Source organism: Balaenoptera acutorostrata, chromosome X (genome assembly GCF_949987535.1).
Source record: "Balaenoptera acutorostrata chromosome X, mBalAcu1.1, whole genome shotgun sequence".
NCBI lineage: Eukaryota > Metazoa > Chordata > Mammalia > Artiodactyla > Balaenopteridae > Balaenoptera > Balaenoptera acutorostrata.
Window position 1 is genome coordinate 26585889 of NC_080085.1, and position 18488 is coordinate 26604376.

Sequence of the window (18488 nt, forward strand, 5' to 3'; positions counted from 1 at the left end):
TAAGATACTACTACACACCTATTAGGCTGGCCAAAATCCAAAACTCTGACAACATCAAATGCTGGTGAGGATATGGAGCAACAGTTCTCATTCATTGCTGGTGGAGATATAAAATGGTACAGCCACTTTGGAAGATAGTTTGGAAATTTCTTACAAAGCTAAACATTGTCTTGCCATATTTTAGCATTCGTGCTCTTTGGGATTTATCCAAATGCATTGAAAATTATGTTCACATAAAAACCTACACAGGAATGTTTATAGAAGATTTATTCGTAAATGTCAAAATTGGAAGGAACCAAGATGTCTTTCAGTAGGTGAATGGATAAACAAATTGTGATGCAGTCATGCAATAGAATATTATTCTGTGATAACAAGAAATGAGGTATCAAGCCATGAAAAAAAAAATGGCAGAAACAAGCATAGTGTTACCTGAAAGAAGCCAATCTGAGGGAATTTCCTGGTGGTCCAGTGGTTAAGACTCCGTGCTTCCATTGCAGGGAGTCCAGGTTCAATCCCTGGTCGGGGAAGTAATCCCGCAAGCCATGCAGCGCAGCCAAAAACAACAAAACAAAACAGAAGAAGCCAATCTGAAAAGGCTATATACTGTATAATTCCACCTGCAGTTAAGTCCCCTACATATGAACAAGTTCCATTCCGAGAGCACGTTGTAAGTCCAGTTTGTTCCTAAGTGCAACAAAGTTGGCCTAGGTACCCAACTAACACAATCGGCTGTACAGTACGGTACTGTAATAGGTTTATAATACGTTTGCATCTTTGAAAGTTCGCAACTTGAAGGTTCGTATGTAGGGGACTTACTGTATATGACATTTTGGAAAAGGCAAAACTATGGAAACAAAAAGATCAGTGGTTGCCAGGTGTTGAAGAAGGGGGGAAGGAGGAATCGTTGGAGCATAGGGAATTTTTTAGAGCAGTGAAACACTTCTGTATCAGAGAGAGAGAGGAAGGAGAGGAAGGGTGGGAGGGAGGGAGGGAGGGAGGAAGGAGAAACAATTTGTATAGATCAGCATTTTCTAATAGCATTTTCTACATTAATGGACATGTTCTATATCTGTGCTGTCCAATATGAGAGCCACATGTGACTACTGAACACTCGAAATGTGGATAGTGCAGCTAAAGAACTGAATTTTAAATTTTATTTAATTTTTATTCATTTAAATTTAAATAGTCACATGTGGCTAATGGGTACTATATTGAACAGCACAAGTATATATACTTTTCTCAATTGAGAAAATTCAGCGTTGAAAAACATCTGTTGGGTAAGTCATTTTTGAGAGTCTACTACACTTAAAATACTAACTTTAAATATTCTGCATATTAAAAGAAGTAAAATCTGTGCTCCTCCTCCTGGAAATTTATTTGAGGGGAAATGCATGAACAATTAAGTAACAACTGAAATGTGACCTATGAAATGTAACCTCTACAGATAACCTACAGACACTACTTTCAACTGTAAGTGTGAGGATATAAAGAAACTTAATTATAAGGATAGAAGTGAAAAGAGGTTAATAAATAAATGAAGTCTTTAAAAGGAATGGAAAAAGAATATTATATGTGACCTAAAACCTGTTTTTATTCTCACCTACCAAAAAATTCTAAATATTAATAGTGCACTAGGAGGGTTTCAAGTAACATTTTGAGACATTCTTATTTTATTCATCCTGTCACAATTTGGACAGTTTGAGGCCTGTATTTTAATAAATGTCCACAGCTAGCTTAAAAATGTTCATTACTGGAGGAAAACTCAGCAGCTGAATATGATCACCAAAAATTCTCAGAGAAGTTCCAGAATATCTATAGACTTCCCATTAATATGTTAAAATTTAAATGAAAAACACCTTATCTTCTGGGAAAATCTTAATTTCTAAAAGTTTAACACTTCTTAACGAAGTGCTAACAAGATATCAGTGTGGGTAACAGTGTGGCTCCAAAGTCAGCTTCTCATCAGAATCACTAGAGGCTAAAAAAAAAATGGTCATGAAGAACCTCGGGGCAGGACAGGAATAAAGACGCAGACGTAGAGAATGGACTTGAGGACACCGGAATGGGGAAGGGTAAGCTGAGACAAAGTGAGAGAGTGGCATGGACATATATACACTACCAAATATAAAATAATAGAGAGCTAGTGGGAAGCAGCCGCATAGCACAGGGAGATCAGCTCGGTGCCTAGTGACCACCTAGAGGGGTGGGATAGGGAGGGTGGGAGGGAGACGCAAGAGGGAGGAGATATGGGGATATATGTATAGGTATAGCTGATTCACTTTGTTATACAGCAGAAACTAACACACCATTGTAAAGCAATTATACTCCAATAAAGATGTTAAAAAAATAAAAATTTTAATTCTCTGTGAAGAAAAAAAACAAAAAACCTCGATTCCAAGGCTGCTCTTGGGTTACAGTGGGCCTAGAAATCTGTATTCTCAGTAACTCCCCAAGTGATTTCAATTATGGGGGGTATGGTACCCATTCTTTTTAAGAGCTCACAATTTCTGTTGCCCATTGCTTTGCCTCAACTAATGCTGAGAGACTGGAAAGGACCCACCGCTTCCCCAGTATCCTGTCATTTTGTTTACTTCCAGTGTTCCCGTTTCCTATCCCACTCACTGCAACACACACAAATCCACTTTCCCCCTACATCACTTGTGTGACTCTCAGCAGCATGATTGTGCATTCTAGATATGTGAATGGACTCTGAATTTAACAAAGATCTCCTTTAATTTAAACAGAGCTCTAATTTAAAACAGTGCTCCTTTAATTTCAGCACCTATTCATTTGTAATATCTTTGTACCTTTTATTTATCATTTGATATTGATCTGGATTTTGAATACTTAGTGTTTTTTGTCATTACTCTTAGTGTGGAGTCCATTTTGTTCTTTAAATAGCTTACCTAAAAAAATAAATAAATAAATAAATAGCTTACCTGTGTCTTCACCTTCTGTGGAGTACTGAAAGCCAGGGAAGTCTTGGTTCTATCAATTTGGACTTGGATGCACATTTGATAAAATCCAGAACTTAAGGCCCCATCTCTTTAGATCACAGACACTTGATCTAGACTTCTAGCTTTCAGTCGCAAATGTCACATTAAATCCAACTCATTAAATAAATATCTAACAAATGTAGGCCACTTGGTCATTGAGTGTTTAGTAGATATTAAAGTCTGGAGAAAAATTACATTCTACATTCTACACGTCAATCGCCGACAAAGCCTGAAATTCAAATCCTGACGGTGGATTTTCGTTTCCCTTTATTCTTGCTCTACTGAATATCCTATGCAATTTTTAAGCTATTTTCTCTGTAGGGTTCTTCTTTTAAAAGAAAAATCACTGGCAGTGGCTTAAGCAAAGCCCTGCAGTAATCAAAGCAGTATATAGTCATTCAATGAAGAAAAGTAGGGAGGAATAATTTAAAGAGCAGCATTCTTTTCTTGGGGCTGAGTTTCTTTACCCATCTGCAAGCTGAAAAGAACTAACTAGGTGGTAGGAGTCTGCCATTATTCACTAGGTGGTTTGTGTATGCCAAGCTGAGATTTTTTCGGAGTCTTCCAAAATTGCCTAATAACAAATAGAATAGTTTGATAACAGCAGATGTCTCTGAGTAGTGGAGATTATATTGTTATTGTTGTTTTTCTTTGTGCTGTTCCTACTTCCCTCCCTCTCTATAACGATCACTTTAAACATTAAACATTAATATTTTTGAATAGATTTTTACAATGAAATGGAAAAACCAGTTAGAAGAAACATAAGAATGATTTTCTAAAACTAAACTGGAATTTTGAAAAACTGATAATCCTCTTAAACATTGATTGAGATGTTTTTATTTTGACCTGGGTTTCTTGCTCTATAATGAAAGAATGGTATATGGTAGCACATAATTATAAAACTTGAAGTTGTCTCCCAATATCAATGGATACTCTAAAGGTGTGTTTTCAAATGAAAAGATTTTTAGTAAAGTCACAAAGCCCTGTTACAGTTCCCTGATGAATAATTTTATAATATTTAAAAATCATACATATCCAAATATCATAGAGGGAAATATTTAAGTACTAAAATCCCATTGAAGAGGCATTGCTAAAATATATGCCGGAGGCACAGGTTTCAGAAATGGTTATATTTAATATCTTTATTAATTAGCTAGTACATGACTAAAACAGTATTTTAACGACAGTCATGAGTTTTGTTCCACTGAGAGATGAAGACACTAATGAATACTAAAATTACCCAGGAGATGCACTAATATAGCTCTAAATATGTTACTTATATGCTGTTTTTTTTTTTAATGTCAGCTATCTTGAGCCACCATCTTGTTTCTCTTTTATTTGAAATCCTTTGAAATACAGCATTTAAGAAAGTAACTTGATCAGATCAACATACTTCTAATTATCTGTATACCCTAAGTCCAAATCACAAGATAAAGGCTCGGTTTGCATTGTAGCTTTGCCTAGGAAATTGCTTTAGTTTTTAAATTTATTTGAACTGTAAAGAGGAAAATGGATGTGTGTTTTTAGCTGTACTCCTTTAGACTTCTGCAGGCATCTCTGGGTCATTGCTCTGAGCCCCTGTCTCTATTCCCTGCCTTTGTCTTTCCCAGATCAACTATGTGTGTCTTCTGCAGGAACATGGCCTGCGCCAGTTTCTGAACTAAACATTGTAAGAATAGCAGAAAGAATACCAATAACCTCAAACCTAACATCTGGAGAAGTCCAGAATCAGGTCTTTTGAAAGACACAGTACCCTGTACCACTTGGATGAATTGCAGGCACTTGTGTAGCTTATTACCATGTTCCCTTGCCACTTCCACTATGTAAAGCCAGTTTATAAGATAGAATTTCTCCCTTGTGGTTTCCAAACATTCCCATTCTCCACTGAGCCTGAATACCTACCCTGTATTCACACCTTTTTTGATTAGGTCCCCTACAGCTGGGCTAGCTCTAGCATATTTTCCCCCTGGAGGTTTGGGTACTTACAAAATATGCATCTACTCTCCTTTAAGTATCTGTAACATAGTAGTATTCTTTGGGAAATTTAGGACGACCTGTATTTAACATGACCCTTAGACTATGTCTCTCAATGATCAGGCATCTCAAGCAAGTTTTGGATGTGGTTGCATCCTATTCCAAAATTGAAATTTTGGAAACGTATCAAGAGTTGATAGTTCATGTCACTTATTAAGGTCTTTGTGCTTTAGATATCATCTTTATTGGCACTAAAGCAGCCATTTTGTTTTGAAAATGTGCCTGGCCGGTATTCTTGCCCCGTCCAAGGGCCACTATACTGTCACTGAAAACATTCAGAAAAACATAAGCTGAGGATCTGCCAGGAACATCATAGACAGCATCTCCAAAATGTTCTGTGCTGAAGTCCTGAGATTCGATGTGAAAAAAAAAATGGCAGGAGGACATGCTTTTCATGGCCAAATATGTTAAGAAAACTCATCATGCTATATCATCCCTCTTGGAGTTTCTTAGTGCATATTGACATATTGAGGGCTTTGGGAAGTCTTGCAGTGAAAACAAAACCAGAAACTAAAACTTACTCAACTTTATTTAAATAATTTGCCTTTTTTTGAATAGCACCTATTATTACTTCACAGGTCCTGTTTTTGAAAATACTGATGTAAACACCACTCCAGCACTGATTAGGGGGTATATTTGATTCCCTGTAACAATGTCTCAGCAAGACATGCAGGCACAGTCTGACATGCCACCTGTCATTTTTGTCACTCCCTCCCCAATATTGGTCCCTGGCACGCCCTCAAACTTGCTTTTCACTGAGTACCATGATTTCTCCAAATACCTCCCATATGAACTGAGAATAATAAAACTCCAGAAGAGAGGAACCTCAGAGGCCTGCTGTGAGACCTGGGAGGCCCAGACAGAGTTTCAAGCTAAGGACCCTCACTTCGCCCTCAGCTAGGTTTGCCAGACATCCTGTTAATAAAAAAAACAGGTCCTATATTTCTTTGTCCAGTGTTATTTTCTCCTCAGACCACTCAAGGAAGTGAGGTCTGAAGGGGATGAATGACCCCAGTTAGGCAGAGGGAGGAATTCCATACTGTGTCAGGAGTCAAGGTGAGGAACCAGCATGAGCAGTGAGGGGACTACTAACCCCAGAAGAGAGGGTGTCCCCCAGAGTCAAGGCCCTGCTGTCAACCTTGGGAGGGCCCAGACAGAGGTGACCATAGGAGATGTCTCCATCACTTCCTTGTAGGAGTCTCAGAGAGATGAAGGCCTTGGTCTGAAGGGAGATGGCCTCAGGTCAGTAGACTGAGTGTCCCAGGAACTGCTAGGAGTCAGAGTGGGGACCCAGTGCGCCTAATAGAGCCCATTTCTCCCTGCCCTACTGTGAGCCCTGGGAAGTCTCCAACTGGGTTGGCCGGCTGAGCTGTGAAATGCCTTCTCAGTTCCTTCTTCAAGTACTTGTGGAACAAACAGGACAGGAGACCTGTGAGGCCCTAGAACACTGCCCTTAGGAAAAGTCTGGTGGAGTTGGCCTTCGTCAGAGCAAACAAAATTGAGTTTACCAGCTGACACCACTTACATCTTCCTCCTCTTCCTTAGCCTGTGGTGGCCCACTGCCATGCCTCCTACCCACACTCCTGCCTACTGGTACCAACAAGAGCGATCATGCCTCAGTATCAGAAGCAGTGGTGCTGCACACATGAGCAATGCTTTCAGGCCCTCAAGGAGACCCAAAGACTCAAAGTCAGGAGTGTTCATAGGCACCTCATCAAGCAGGACTCCAGCGGTCCAATAGAGGAACGAAGTCAGAGAGCCATGCAGCTTTGCCAGACACTAAGAAGTTGCCCAAACACACTCTTGACTAGAAAGTGGTTTTGTTGGTGAATTCCCTTGTGCTCAGTTATCAAGTTAAAGAGCCCATCACAAAGTCAGACATGGTGAATAATGTCATAAAAAATGATAAGGAGCACTTCACTTCCTGGGATCCTTAGGGGAGCCTCTGAGCACATGAAGCTGGTCTTTGAGGTTGATGTGAAAGAAGTGCACCACTCCTATGTCCATCTCAGAAAACTGGACCTCACCTAAGATGAGAGGCTGAGTTATGTAAAGGGCATGCAGAAGATCAGCCCCCTTGTGACTGTTCTGAGCCTAATATTCATGAAGGGCAAAAGTATATCACTGTGCGAGGGATGGGACGTGTCCTGTGCTCTTGTGCCAGAGCAGGAGAACACAGTATGCAAATTAAATGTTTCATTCACATCATCTTCAGGGAGTTTCTGAGAAATAAGTGTAATCCTCCTTTGAGGCAAGATGGTAAGAAGCCACTGGGCACCTTTGCACTGGGCTGGGAGGGTCAGAGCCCTCTCCATCAAAAGGGCATTCAAATTAAGTTATCATGTGTATAATCTGATAAACTCTATACGAGTTCTGGGTTTTTGGTGATGGTTAAATTAATGAAAACAAGGGTAGTTTAGATGGAAGGGCTGCTCGTAGGGAGGGAAGTTGGTGATCCTTGACACAGACTTAGGGGGTTTGTGTTGTATCTAACTGGGAAAGTATATCTTATACCCATGCTGAATAATTTATCATGTAATAGGGAAATATTACTTAGTTTTTCTTGCTAATAGGCATTTTGGATCATTGGGTTTTCTTTGTTCTAGGTTGCCACATATTTTCTGGCTTCTGCTGGAGTTAAAAAAAATAAAAAAAAAAACAACCCCAGCAGAGTGGGTGGCATCATGGGGTCCAAATTAATCATAGTAATAAATGCCACATTGAAGTCTCAACACAGGCCAGTCACTGTGCCAGACACTTAACACATATTAACCACATCTCACTAGTTCTACGAGACAGAGCTTGCCAAACCCACTGCATAGATGCAGAGCCCGGTGCTCACAGAGTTTAGTAATGCACCCAAATTCATACAGCTGTTAAGGGACAGGTTTGAAACTAGATCCCAGGTCTGGATTAATCAAGAGCCCACACTATTCCAATTCTCCAAGCCTGAGGCCCACCTTGTGTTTCTTATATTCAGTTTTCCTCTTTCTTCTTAAAAATGCATCTCAGGCAATAAAAGAAAATCTGTGCTCATGCTACTGGGTTGGAATACATTCCCAGAGCAATATGAATACCAAAATAAATGACAGGCATGAATGAAGAAAAGAAAGCTAATACTCAGTGACAATCTTCATATGCAGTGTCAGATAACCTCAAAAGATCAGGGGCTCACAAAATCATCCTGGACAGCCCCTTCCCCATAAAATATAAATCTGTCAGAACAGAATTTACATGAGACTCTAAGTCTGGCTGGTGAAGAGAAGGAAAATATCAGTGTATTTTTCCCCTGATAGGTTACCACCTGTCTGGAACCCCTGCGTTATGCTTTAGCTTCCCCATCTCACATCGCTCCTAAGGCAGGGACCAAGGTTTGCAGAGGGGAAACTGCTCAGGTGTTTGCAAGGATGAGGTATTTCTCAGGAAACCTTTAATCTAAGAGGCAGGAGCCAAGAGGATGGCCTCAGTGTTAGACGGCTTAGAAGACCAACACCCCAGAATATAGGGAGTCACACCTAGACAGACTTCCACCTGCTGTCGGACTTAGAGAGCCTCAGATAGAGCTGTCAGGCTGAGCATGCCCTCACTTATTCTTCAGGCTTCTCAGGGACTTAAGAGCCTTGGCCTAAAAACAATGGAAGGAGGTAAGCAGAAAGAGTCCCAGTGTTTGATAGATATGAAGGTAGGGACCCTGAATGAGGAATGATGGAAGGACCCAGCCAGAACAGTGGGTTTTCTGTAAATTCTGACTCAAGCCATCAACCGTTGGAAGTCCAGAACAGTCCTGGCTGGATGTGGCTCATCCTGGCTTCCAGTTGGAGGTCTCCAGAACGGGAGTACCTTGATTTGATGGGAGCAGCCTCAAGTTAGCAGAGAGTGGAGTCCCTAGGCTGGTCAGGTATCTGACCAGAATCTGAATAAGAATGAGGGAACCACCCACCCCAGAAAAGAGAAGTCCCACAAATCCTCCGAATGCTGTCAGCCCTGGGATGCCCAGGACAGATGTTTGAGGTAGAAGAACCCCCTCAGTCTCCCTGAGGAGTCTCATGGAGGTGAGGACCCTGGACTAGTGGGACAGCCACTGATCTGCAGAGAGAAAACTCAGGCCTTAACAAGAGTCAAGGAAATGACCTGGCTGTTGTGAGGGGACCCCCAAAAGCAGAGGGGGCCAAATAGAACTCTGTACAGTTCTTAGCCCTGGGAGACCCAGAAGAGCTACCGCTGAGTCATCCCCTCATTCCACCCGTGTGATCTCAGGGAGGGAAGGGCCTCATCTAGCAGGATCGGACTCCAGTTCTGCAGAGGGGGACGTCTTGGCCATAACCAGAGTCAAGGTGAGGACCCTCAGTGCTAAAGAGGGGGTCTCTCCCCCAAGGAGGGAGGCTCACAGGGTGGCGCCCGTCTTGTCAGGCACAGGTGGTCGGAGCAGCGCCCTGACTTCCCGCCACTAGGGCCTCGGGGCGGTGAGGGCTTTGTTTGGAGGCTGGAGGACTGGGGACCATAGAGAGAGGGCTCCCAGGCTCCGATAGACGGCACCGGCAGGACGCAGGGACCGCTGAGCCCTGAACAGTGGGCGGCCCCGCCGAGTCCCGCCCCTGCCGTCAGCCCTCGGAGACCCCACGCAGGGCCGGATGCGGCTCCCCCCGACTTCCGCTTCGGAAGCGAGGAGCCCGAGCGGCAGGCGCGGCGTTTGTTCGGCCGAGCGTCGGTTTTCAGGACTCGTCCGGAGCCAAGGTGAGGCCCTGAATGTAGCCTGAAGGGACCTTCCCGACCCCCTCCCCCCATAACAAAGGGGACCCACCCGCCTCGCGCCCCTGCCTGCCATCAGCAGCGTGCGACCCTGATCTGGCCTATATGCCAGAGGAGTCCTGTTGGAGTCGCCGTCTGGAGGGCCTCAGGGAGTGGAGGGCCTTTGTCTAGAGGGGGCCGCTTCTTAGGCAAAGGGTGTAGTCTTGTCCCCAGCAGGTGAGAAGGTGGGACCTTGAGAGCTAATGAGGGTCCCTCCTTCCGAAAGACGTGACTGCACGGAGCCCCCGCCCGCCCTCGCTCGTGCGATGCCCTAGAGTAATTCAGGCTGAGAGAACCCCTCATTTCTGCCTGGGGTGGGAAGTGGGGTTGGGGGCTAGGGGACGTTCGGGTAGAGAAAGGCCTTTGTATAAAGGGGGCAGGACTTCCCTGGCGGTCCAGTGGTTAAGACTCCTCGCTTCCACTGCAGGGGGCGCACCTTCGATCCCCGGTGGGGGAACTAAGATCCCACATGCCACACGGTGCGGCCAAAAAGGAAGGGCGGGGGCATGGACCTAGAGGGTGTGATGTACGCCAAGTGAAATAAGTCAGACAGAGAAAAACAAATGCTGTATGATTTCACTTATATGTGGAAGCTGAAAAACAAAACAAATGAACGAACAACAGAACAGAAACAGTTATAGATACGGAGAACAAGCAGGTGGTTGGGGGGAGGAGAGAAATTAGGTGAGGGCAACTAAGAGGTACAAACCACCAGTTACAAAATAAATGCGTAATGGGTGTGAAATGTAAACAGGTAGATGGATGGATGGATGGATAGATAAGGCAACCCCGTTAAGCTTAGGGAGGAGACTTGGCCCTAAAAGAAGCAGAGGTAGGACCATGAGTGCTAGTAAGCAGACCTCTCCTGAAAGCAGGGAACTGCACAAATCAGCAGCCCTGCTCTCAGATCTGGGAGTCCCCAGATAAGGTAGCCGGGATGTGGAGGCCCCGACTCCTCTGGTGAGAGCTTCGGTCTGAGGCATGCAGATCCGGGTCAGTGGAGGGAGGAATCCCAAACCCTAGCCGGACTGGACGCCCAAGTCCTGAATGAGGACTGAGGGAGCCACCAACTCCAGAACAGCGGGGTCGGAGAGTCCCACCCTTGCTGTTACCAGGCATAGCCGAGCCCCAGATCAGCTTTGGCAGAACGAGGCTCACTCTGACTGTAAGGTCAGGTCCCAGGAAGATGAGGACCTTTTCTGACGGTCATGGGCTCACGTCAGCAGAGGGCAAAGTCTCAGGCAGGGGGCAGGGTCAAGGCGCAGATCCTGAGTGAGGAAATGGAGACTGCTCCATGCACAGTGGAGAGAGCTGCATCTAATGCCGCCTCTGCCCTTAGCCCCGGGAGGCCCCGGGCGGAGCTGGCAGGCTCAGGTGCCCCCTAACTTCTGCCGGTGGGGTCTGAGGGAGATGAGGGCCTTGGTTTAAGGGCTGGCTGCCCGGTTCAGCAGAAAAAGAGGAGTCCCAGGCCATGATAGATGTCAAGGCACAGATTCTATGTGAGGACTGAGACAACCAACTCCCCCAGAACAGAGGAGACCACACAAAGTGCCGCCTCTGCCTTCGCCCTGGGAAGCCAGGTTTAGCGCTCTCAGGCTGAATTGCCCTCTCAGTTCCTCCAAGGGTGGTCTCAGGGACATCAGGGTTTGGGTCTAATGAGAGAGGCCTCATTCAGCATAGGGAAGAAGCCTGGTTCCTCACAAGAGTCAAGGTGGTAACACCGAGTGAAGATGAGGGAACCCCACCCAGAAAGAAGTGAACCACATAGAATCTCATCCCTACTCTCAGACCTGGGAGGGAGACTGAGGCATGGTGAGCTGATGAACATCACTCACTTGTCCCCGGCCCGTGGCAGGGAGGTGAGGAACCTCGTTGATGGGAGTATGGGCTCAGGTCAGCAGCCGGAGGCTTTCCAGGTAATGCCAGGAGCCAAGGAGAGGACCCTGAGAATTGAGGGGACCAGCTACACCACAGTAGTGAGGGCAACAGAATCTCTTCCTGACTGTCAGCACTGGAAGTCCACACACAGTTGTAGCTAGGGAGACGAGAAAATTTTCTTTCTAGTGGGTCTCGGGGAGTTGGGGGCCTTAGTATGAGGGGATAGACTTCAAGTCAAGACACACAGGATGTCCAAGTCCTGCTATGAGTCAGGGTGAGGGCAGTGAGGGATGACGTAGATGAACACCCACCCAAAGCAGTGGGGGCTCACAAACTGCCACCCCCTCAGCCCTGGGAAACCCCAGGTAGAGGTAGCCTGATGTGTCACCCCTCACTTCCAGCCCCAGGGACTCAGGCAGACGTGGGCCTTGATCTGAGGCCAGAAGACTCAGGTGGGCTGAGGGAGGAGCCTAGATCCCGTCTGAGTGAGGGCTAAAGAGGCCAACGATGCGGGAACAGTGGGGTCCCGCGGAGTCCAGCCCCTGCTAGCAAGCCAGGGAGGTCATGGACGGGGGTGACTGGAAGTGGCTCACCCTTTCTTTCATCGTGGGGATCTCAGGAGGGTGAGAATCTTAATGTAATGCAAGCGAACTCAGGTCAGCGGAGGGAGGATTTCCAGGATTTGCCAGGACTCGCGGAGAAGATGCTGAGGACCGTGGGGACCTGCACCCCATGCCAGCGGGGGCCCCGCAGAGTCCCTCTCCATTGTCGTTCCTAGGCGCCCCCGGGCACACATGTCAGGCAGAAGTGGCCATCAGTTCCCCACTCAGAACTCCCAGGGAAGTAAGCATCTTGGTCTGATGGGTCAGCAGAGGGAGGAACCTGAGACCCTCCCCTGAGCGAAAAATGGGGACCGTGAGCGAGGACCACACGTTATAGGGCCTCAGCCTGCCTGCTGCAGCTTTCAGCCTCTGGAGACTAGGGGCACTGTGGCCGGGTAAGGCCATCCTCACTTCCACCGTTCGGGCTCAGGGAGCTGTGGGCCTTACTGTGAGGAAATGTCCTCAAGTCAAGAGAGAAAGGAGCCCCCAGATCCTCCCAGGAGACACAGTGGGGGCTGTGAGTGACGACTGAAGGTAGCACACCCCCCTTCCACCGAATCAAAGGAATAGGAAAGAGTCTTGCCCGGTCCTCTGCTCAGCCCTTGAAGGCCCAGAGCATGGTTGTCAGGCGGAGGCGCCTCATCTCTCTGTATCATTTCTCAGGGAGATGAGATCCTTCGTCTGAAGGTGCCACACCAGGGGCAGAAGGTGGGGGGGGGGGTCCCAGACGCTCGGTATCGACAAGATGAGGACGCTGACTGGTTGAGGACCAGCGAGTTCAGGACAGAGCAGGCCCCACAGAACTGTCAGCACTGTCCACCCCGACAGTGTCCATGACTCAGTTCCTTCTCGTGGGTCCCAGGGAGCTTTGAGGTGGCACCTTTAGAGCAGCACAGGAAAGAGGTCCCGGCCCTACCAAGAGTCGATGTGACAATCCTGTTTGTGAACGAAAGGGACCCTTGGAACCCAGAGAGGGCCTACCCTCCCAGGATCTGTGGTCACCGCCGTCAGCCACGGGCAGGGCTGGCAGGCTGTAGCCTGAGGCTCACTCACTCTCACTTCTTACACTGGGTTCTCAGGGGACAGGCTGACCAAGAACAAGAGCCTAGTGGCTCCTAGAGCAGTGCCCTCAAGGGAACGTGCAGAGCGGCCTTCTTCAGGCCAGGCTGGTGCCTCCCTGCTGAGGGTGCTCACGCCCTCTCACCTTCCCTCCTCCAGGTTCCAGCATCACCTGCTCTCCTGCCCACTCCCCCGCTTGCTGTCCCTGCCCATAGTCATGCCTCGGGGGCAGAAGAGTAAGCTCCGTGCCCGTGAGAAGCGCCGCCAGGCCCGGAGGGAGACCCAGAATCTCGGGGGTGCCCAGGCCCCTGCAGCAGAGATAGAAGAGTCGCCCCCCTCCCCTGCTTCTGTTTCTCAGGGTACTCCCCCGAGCTCCCCTGGTGCTGGCACTCGCCAGGAGCCTCAGGGAGCCCCAGCCACTAGCTCTCGTGCTGCAGGGGTTTCGTGCCCAGGATCTGATGTACGTGCCAAGGGCCAGGTTAAGGCCAGGAAAAATTCCTCCCAGGCCTCAGCCTCCGATGAGAGCTCTCGCAGAGATCCTCTAACGAAGAAGGTGGAAATGTTGGTAGAATTCCTGCTGGAGAGGTATCAAATGAAAGAGCCCATTATAAAGGCAGACATGCTGAAGCTTGTGAACAAAAGGTACGAGGGGAAGTTCCCTGAAATCCTCAGGAGAGCTGCTGAATGCCTGGAGCTGGCCTTTGGGCTTGACTTGAAGGAAGTCAAGCCGAGTGGTGATTCCTATACCCTTGTCAGCAAGCTAGATCTCACCGATCAGGGGAGTTGCAGCAGTGGCAGGCGGTTTCTGAAGGATGGGCTCCTGATGCCTCTCCTGGGTGCGATCTTCTTTAATGGCAGCCGCGCCTCTGAGGAGGAGATCTGGGAATTCCTGAATGTTTTGGGTATTTATGATGGAAGGTGGCACTTAATCTTTGGGGACCCCAGGAAGCTTATCACAAAATGTTTGGTGCAGGAAAAGTACCTGGTGTATCGTCAGGTGCGCAACAGCGATCCCCCACGCTATGAGTTCCTGTGGGGCCGGAGAGCCTGGGCTGAAACCAGCAAGATCAAAGTCCTGGAGTTTGTGGCCAAGGTCAATGGTACCGTCCCCAGTGCCTTTCCACTCCAGTATGAAGAGGCTTTGAGAGATGAGGAAGAGAGAGCCCGAGCCAGAGCTGCAGCCAGAGCTCCTACTCGTGTCAAGGCCAGTGCGCGTTCCAAGGTCATGTCTAGCAGTTCCTCCCACCCTCAGTGAGGTCTGAGGCAGCTTCTTCACTTGGTGTTTGACCAACGCTGCCAACCCTTTAAGTAGTGAGAGGCTAAGCTGGGGCTGGAAAGATCATAATATATCTCTTCTTTGTGTCCCTGTTTTACACTAGTATGTTTCAAATGTTGTTTCTTTCACTAGAATGTTTATTTAGATTCAGAATCCAAGTTTACAAATGACATGGATCACAGATTTGTTGTTGTTTATCGGGTTTAAGAGTAAGAGTTTTGGTACTGTGTAGTACGATTTGAAAAATCCTTGCATCTTTTTGGGGTTCTGGAATGAGATAATATGGCGTTGGAATAGGAATTTTGTTGGAAATGTGAAAGAATGCTGTGGTTTTAAAATGGATGAAAACAAAGTAAAGTTTAGTCAAATTTTGGTTTGTCTTATTCACCTTTGTCTTTCTCTTTGTAAAATTCAAAGGTATACACCTAGATGTCCTTAGCTTATTCAAGAATGCCGACAAAATTAAATAGTAATAAATTACATTCCTCACTCAGTGCCTCATTTATTCCCGTCTTTAATTGAGCATCTGCTCTTTGGAAGGTTCTGTGCTGGTAGTGATGGTGCTAAGATAAAAAAGACCCTGCGCCTGCCTGTAGATGTTTAGAGTAGAAGAGCAGCTATTACATAAGGAAGGTGGTGTGATGAAGAAACCCAGTGAGGGTGGTGGGGAGAGAGAGAGTCCAGATGAGAGCAGTGAAGTATAACTTGTCTTAGCCAGAACACTTTGAGGCTTGGTATTTTGCAGATCCCTCCTTGGGAGGTAATTTTGAGTTGGCTGCGTGGTGGGCTAGATGAGGCTGTGATAATGGTGAGCAGGGGCCAGACCCTCAGATGGTGGGCCTCAAGAGTTGAGAGGCTAAGCCTGAAATGAGAAACTGCCCTGAACGGTTACTTTGGGACTGTGAGTAAACCAGAGAGAATCTCCGCCTGGAGAAAGAATAGAAGGGGTCCAGTGCTTTTGCCCCGGTGCAGGTGAACACAGTGCACCAACAAACCAGGTGTTTTATGCATATTGTCGCCTTTGTGGTGGGATGCTGAGAAGCCCCTGTGCTGGCACTCTGTGCCCTGAGCTGGAGGAGCCCCAGCCCGCTCCATTAATTAGTTATCGGGGTTTTTTAATTGGAGTATAATTGCTTTACAATGTTGTGTTAGTTTCTGCTGTGCAACGAAGTGAGTCAGCTGTACGCGTACATATGTCCCCTCCCTGCTGGACTTCCCCCCACCCATCTAGGTGGTCACAGAGCACCAAGCTGAGCTCCCTGTGCTGTACAGCAGGTTCCCACTAGCTATCTATTTGACACATGGTAGTGTATATAGGTCAATCCTAATCTCCCAATTCATCCCACCCCGCTTCCCCCGTGTCCATATGTCCGTCCTCTCTGTCTGCGTCTCTGTTCCTGCCCTGCAAATAGGTTCAACTGTACCATTTATCTAGATTCCACATACATGCGTTAATATACGATATTTGTTTGTCTTGAGTGTAATCTGGCAGGACTCCTAAATGGGGAAAGATTTTGGTGGTGATGAAATACGTGAACATCGGGGGGTTTTTGGGCGGCAGGGGAATTATTGGTCCTTGACACAAGTTCTGTAAGGTTTGATTTGCATGCTGGTGAAATCCCTGCCTCCACAAATGAAACAACATATTCTCTGATAGGGAACATTTACTCAGGGTTACTTGCTAAGGAGCACTTTGGTTAATTCAGCTTTCTTTGTCCTAGAGGACCGCATAGTCTCTGACATCTCCTGGATAAAATGAAAAATTCCTAGAGATGAGGGTAGTTTCTTCTGGTATGAAAATAAGCATCATAATAAGTGCCATGCATGAAAGACCCAAACATTGCCAGCCACTGTGCCAGGTGCTTGACATATATCACACATGTTCCGACAGTTCTATAAGATGAGGCTGATCAAACCCACTTGGCGGACAAAGAACTTGCAGTATTCTCCAGACTGGTAAAGTGACAGAACCGGGAGTACAGCCTGGTCTGAATTCCTCCAGAGCCCATACTGTTCCACTCCTCCCAGCCTGAGGCAGCCCTTCTGTCTCTTAATTCATTTCTCTTCTCACTGCTCCATGATGTCTCTCAGGCAATAAGAAAGAGGAGCTTGTAGCCAAAATACTAAAAGCAGGACTAAAGAAGGAAGGTGAAAATGAGAATCAGACACAATTTGGGGATTGTCTGTGGGCTTCGTTTACCTAGGATCCTCCTGCCCCTCGCCCCAGGGTTCCCTGAGAGCTGGCTGCCCCGGTCCCGGCACGTGTGTCCAGTCCCAGCACTTTCCCGCGTTACGGCGCCCTTCCCCTGGGTCTTCCCCAGTCAGTGTGCCCTCGTGTCCAGACTGGAAGCTGACCTGCTGGCCAGCTCTTCTCTGCGTCTTCCTCTGGAGGCTGCACTCAGCTCCCAGAGGAGCAGACAGCCCACATCCCCTGCCCTCCCCTGACTCGGAGCATCCCGACTCCCTGCAGATCCCGTTCCTCACCGTGGACCCCTGTGACAGCAGCTGCCCTTTCCAGGTAACTGTTCACTTCAGACAGTGACGTTTAGACACCTCCTCATCCCCACTGGGTGCCTCCACCACATTCTCAGTGTTTTCAAACCTGCTGGTGACTAGACTCTGGTTGCGTATGGACGCTACAGGGCCTTGGCTTATAACCCCAAGTCTAGGGAGGCCTTTTCTGAAGCAACGTGATATTTGCAGTAGGATTTTAATGCAACGTCTTCTTTGAGTCTGGCCATTGAATCCGTACACTGATGCGTGAACTTAATTAAGTGGTCAGGAGCCAAAGCCTTCTTCCTAAGTGGTAAAGGAGGAGGGACCAAGGAAATCACTGTGTCAACAAACATGTACTGAGGCTGAATTCCTAAAAACCCATCTTGGAGTCCTTCCTGGAGGTGGAAGATGGTTCTTTGGCAGACGTGCTAGCTTTGAATAAAAAGGAAAAATAATTCGCCATCCTCCCAGTAATTCTAGTCTGTATCTGTCCCAGGGAAGATGCTGTGTTTTCAGTATGCTTAATGGCACCTGTTCGTGTGTTCAGGTGTGTTCAGTCAGGTGGTGGGTGGCTGTGATTTTGACCACGCAACCAAAAGTTAGGAGAAAATTCCCGGCCTACTGAGATGACGCAGGTTACTGCAATTGGCAATGCAGAAAGGTACTGTTGAAAGCCCTCTCTGCTGAGATTTACAGGGTACTTTTGGAAATTAGATGTAATCCTGTATTTGAAAACATCGCTTACATAGTATGCACAAGAAAAATATTGGTGAATTCCAAGGTAAACTTGGCCTTCTCAGAAACTCCTCCAAGAAACTAAGAGGGTTGTTGTCATAAGCAATTGCAATAGTTGCTCTTTATTGAGCACATACTATATACCAGTGTATGGGAGACGGCAAACCTCATCCACATGCTGTCTTGCTCTCCTTGGGTTCCTGGGGAGACTGTATTCCCAGTCCACTTGTAATTAGGGAGGGTCACCTCCAGACCAAGGCACGAGGGAGTCAGTATGGCGCCTCTGTGCTTTCTCTTCCGTTCAGCAGCAAACAGAGAGAGCCCGTGTCGAGCCGCGTGATGTAAACAGCCTGGATCTCGGAGTCATCTGTTAGCAGTGAGCCTCTGCCAACCTTCCTCAGGTTTTATGTGCACAAGAAACAAACTTTTGTTGTGTTAAGTCATTCAGATGTCAGGTTTTCTCTGTTGCCTCAGTTAGCAGTTACTTCATCCGAGTGATACACAACTACTATTTCTACTGTTAGGCTCATTTAAATATTTTAATGCCAGAGCTAATCACAGCATAGATATTCTTCTTATAAAAACTTCTTACAGGGCTTCCCTGGTGGCGCAGTGGTTGAGAAT

At 47.0% G+C, this 18488-nt stretch overlaps 1 protein-coding gene across 1 annotated transcript; it reads left to right on the top strand.

The window, feature by feature from the left end:
- Positions 1-13574: 13574 nt before the first annotated feature.
- LOC130706463 (melanoma-associated antigen B1-like) lies at positions 13575-14612 on the top strand. Its single transcript, XM_057538599.1, has one exon. It carries the CDS (start codon positions 13575-13577, stop codon positions 14610-14612), a length of 1038 nt encoding a protein of 345 aa, XP_057394582.1.
- Positions 14613-18488: the final 3876 nt, after the last annotated feature.

Excerpts from the sequence above, each read along its gene's own strand:
- LOC130706463 (XM_057538599.1), top strand. The coding sequence starts at position 13,575 with ATGCCTCGGGGGCAGAAGAGTAAGCTCCGTGCCCGTGAGAAGCGCCGC.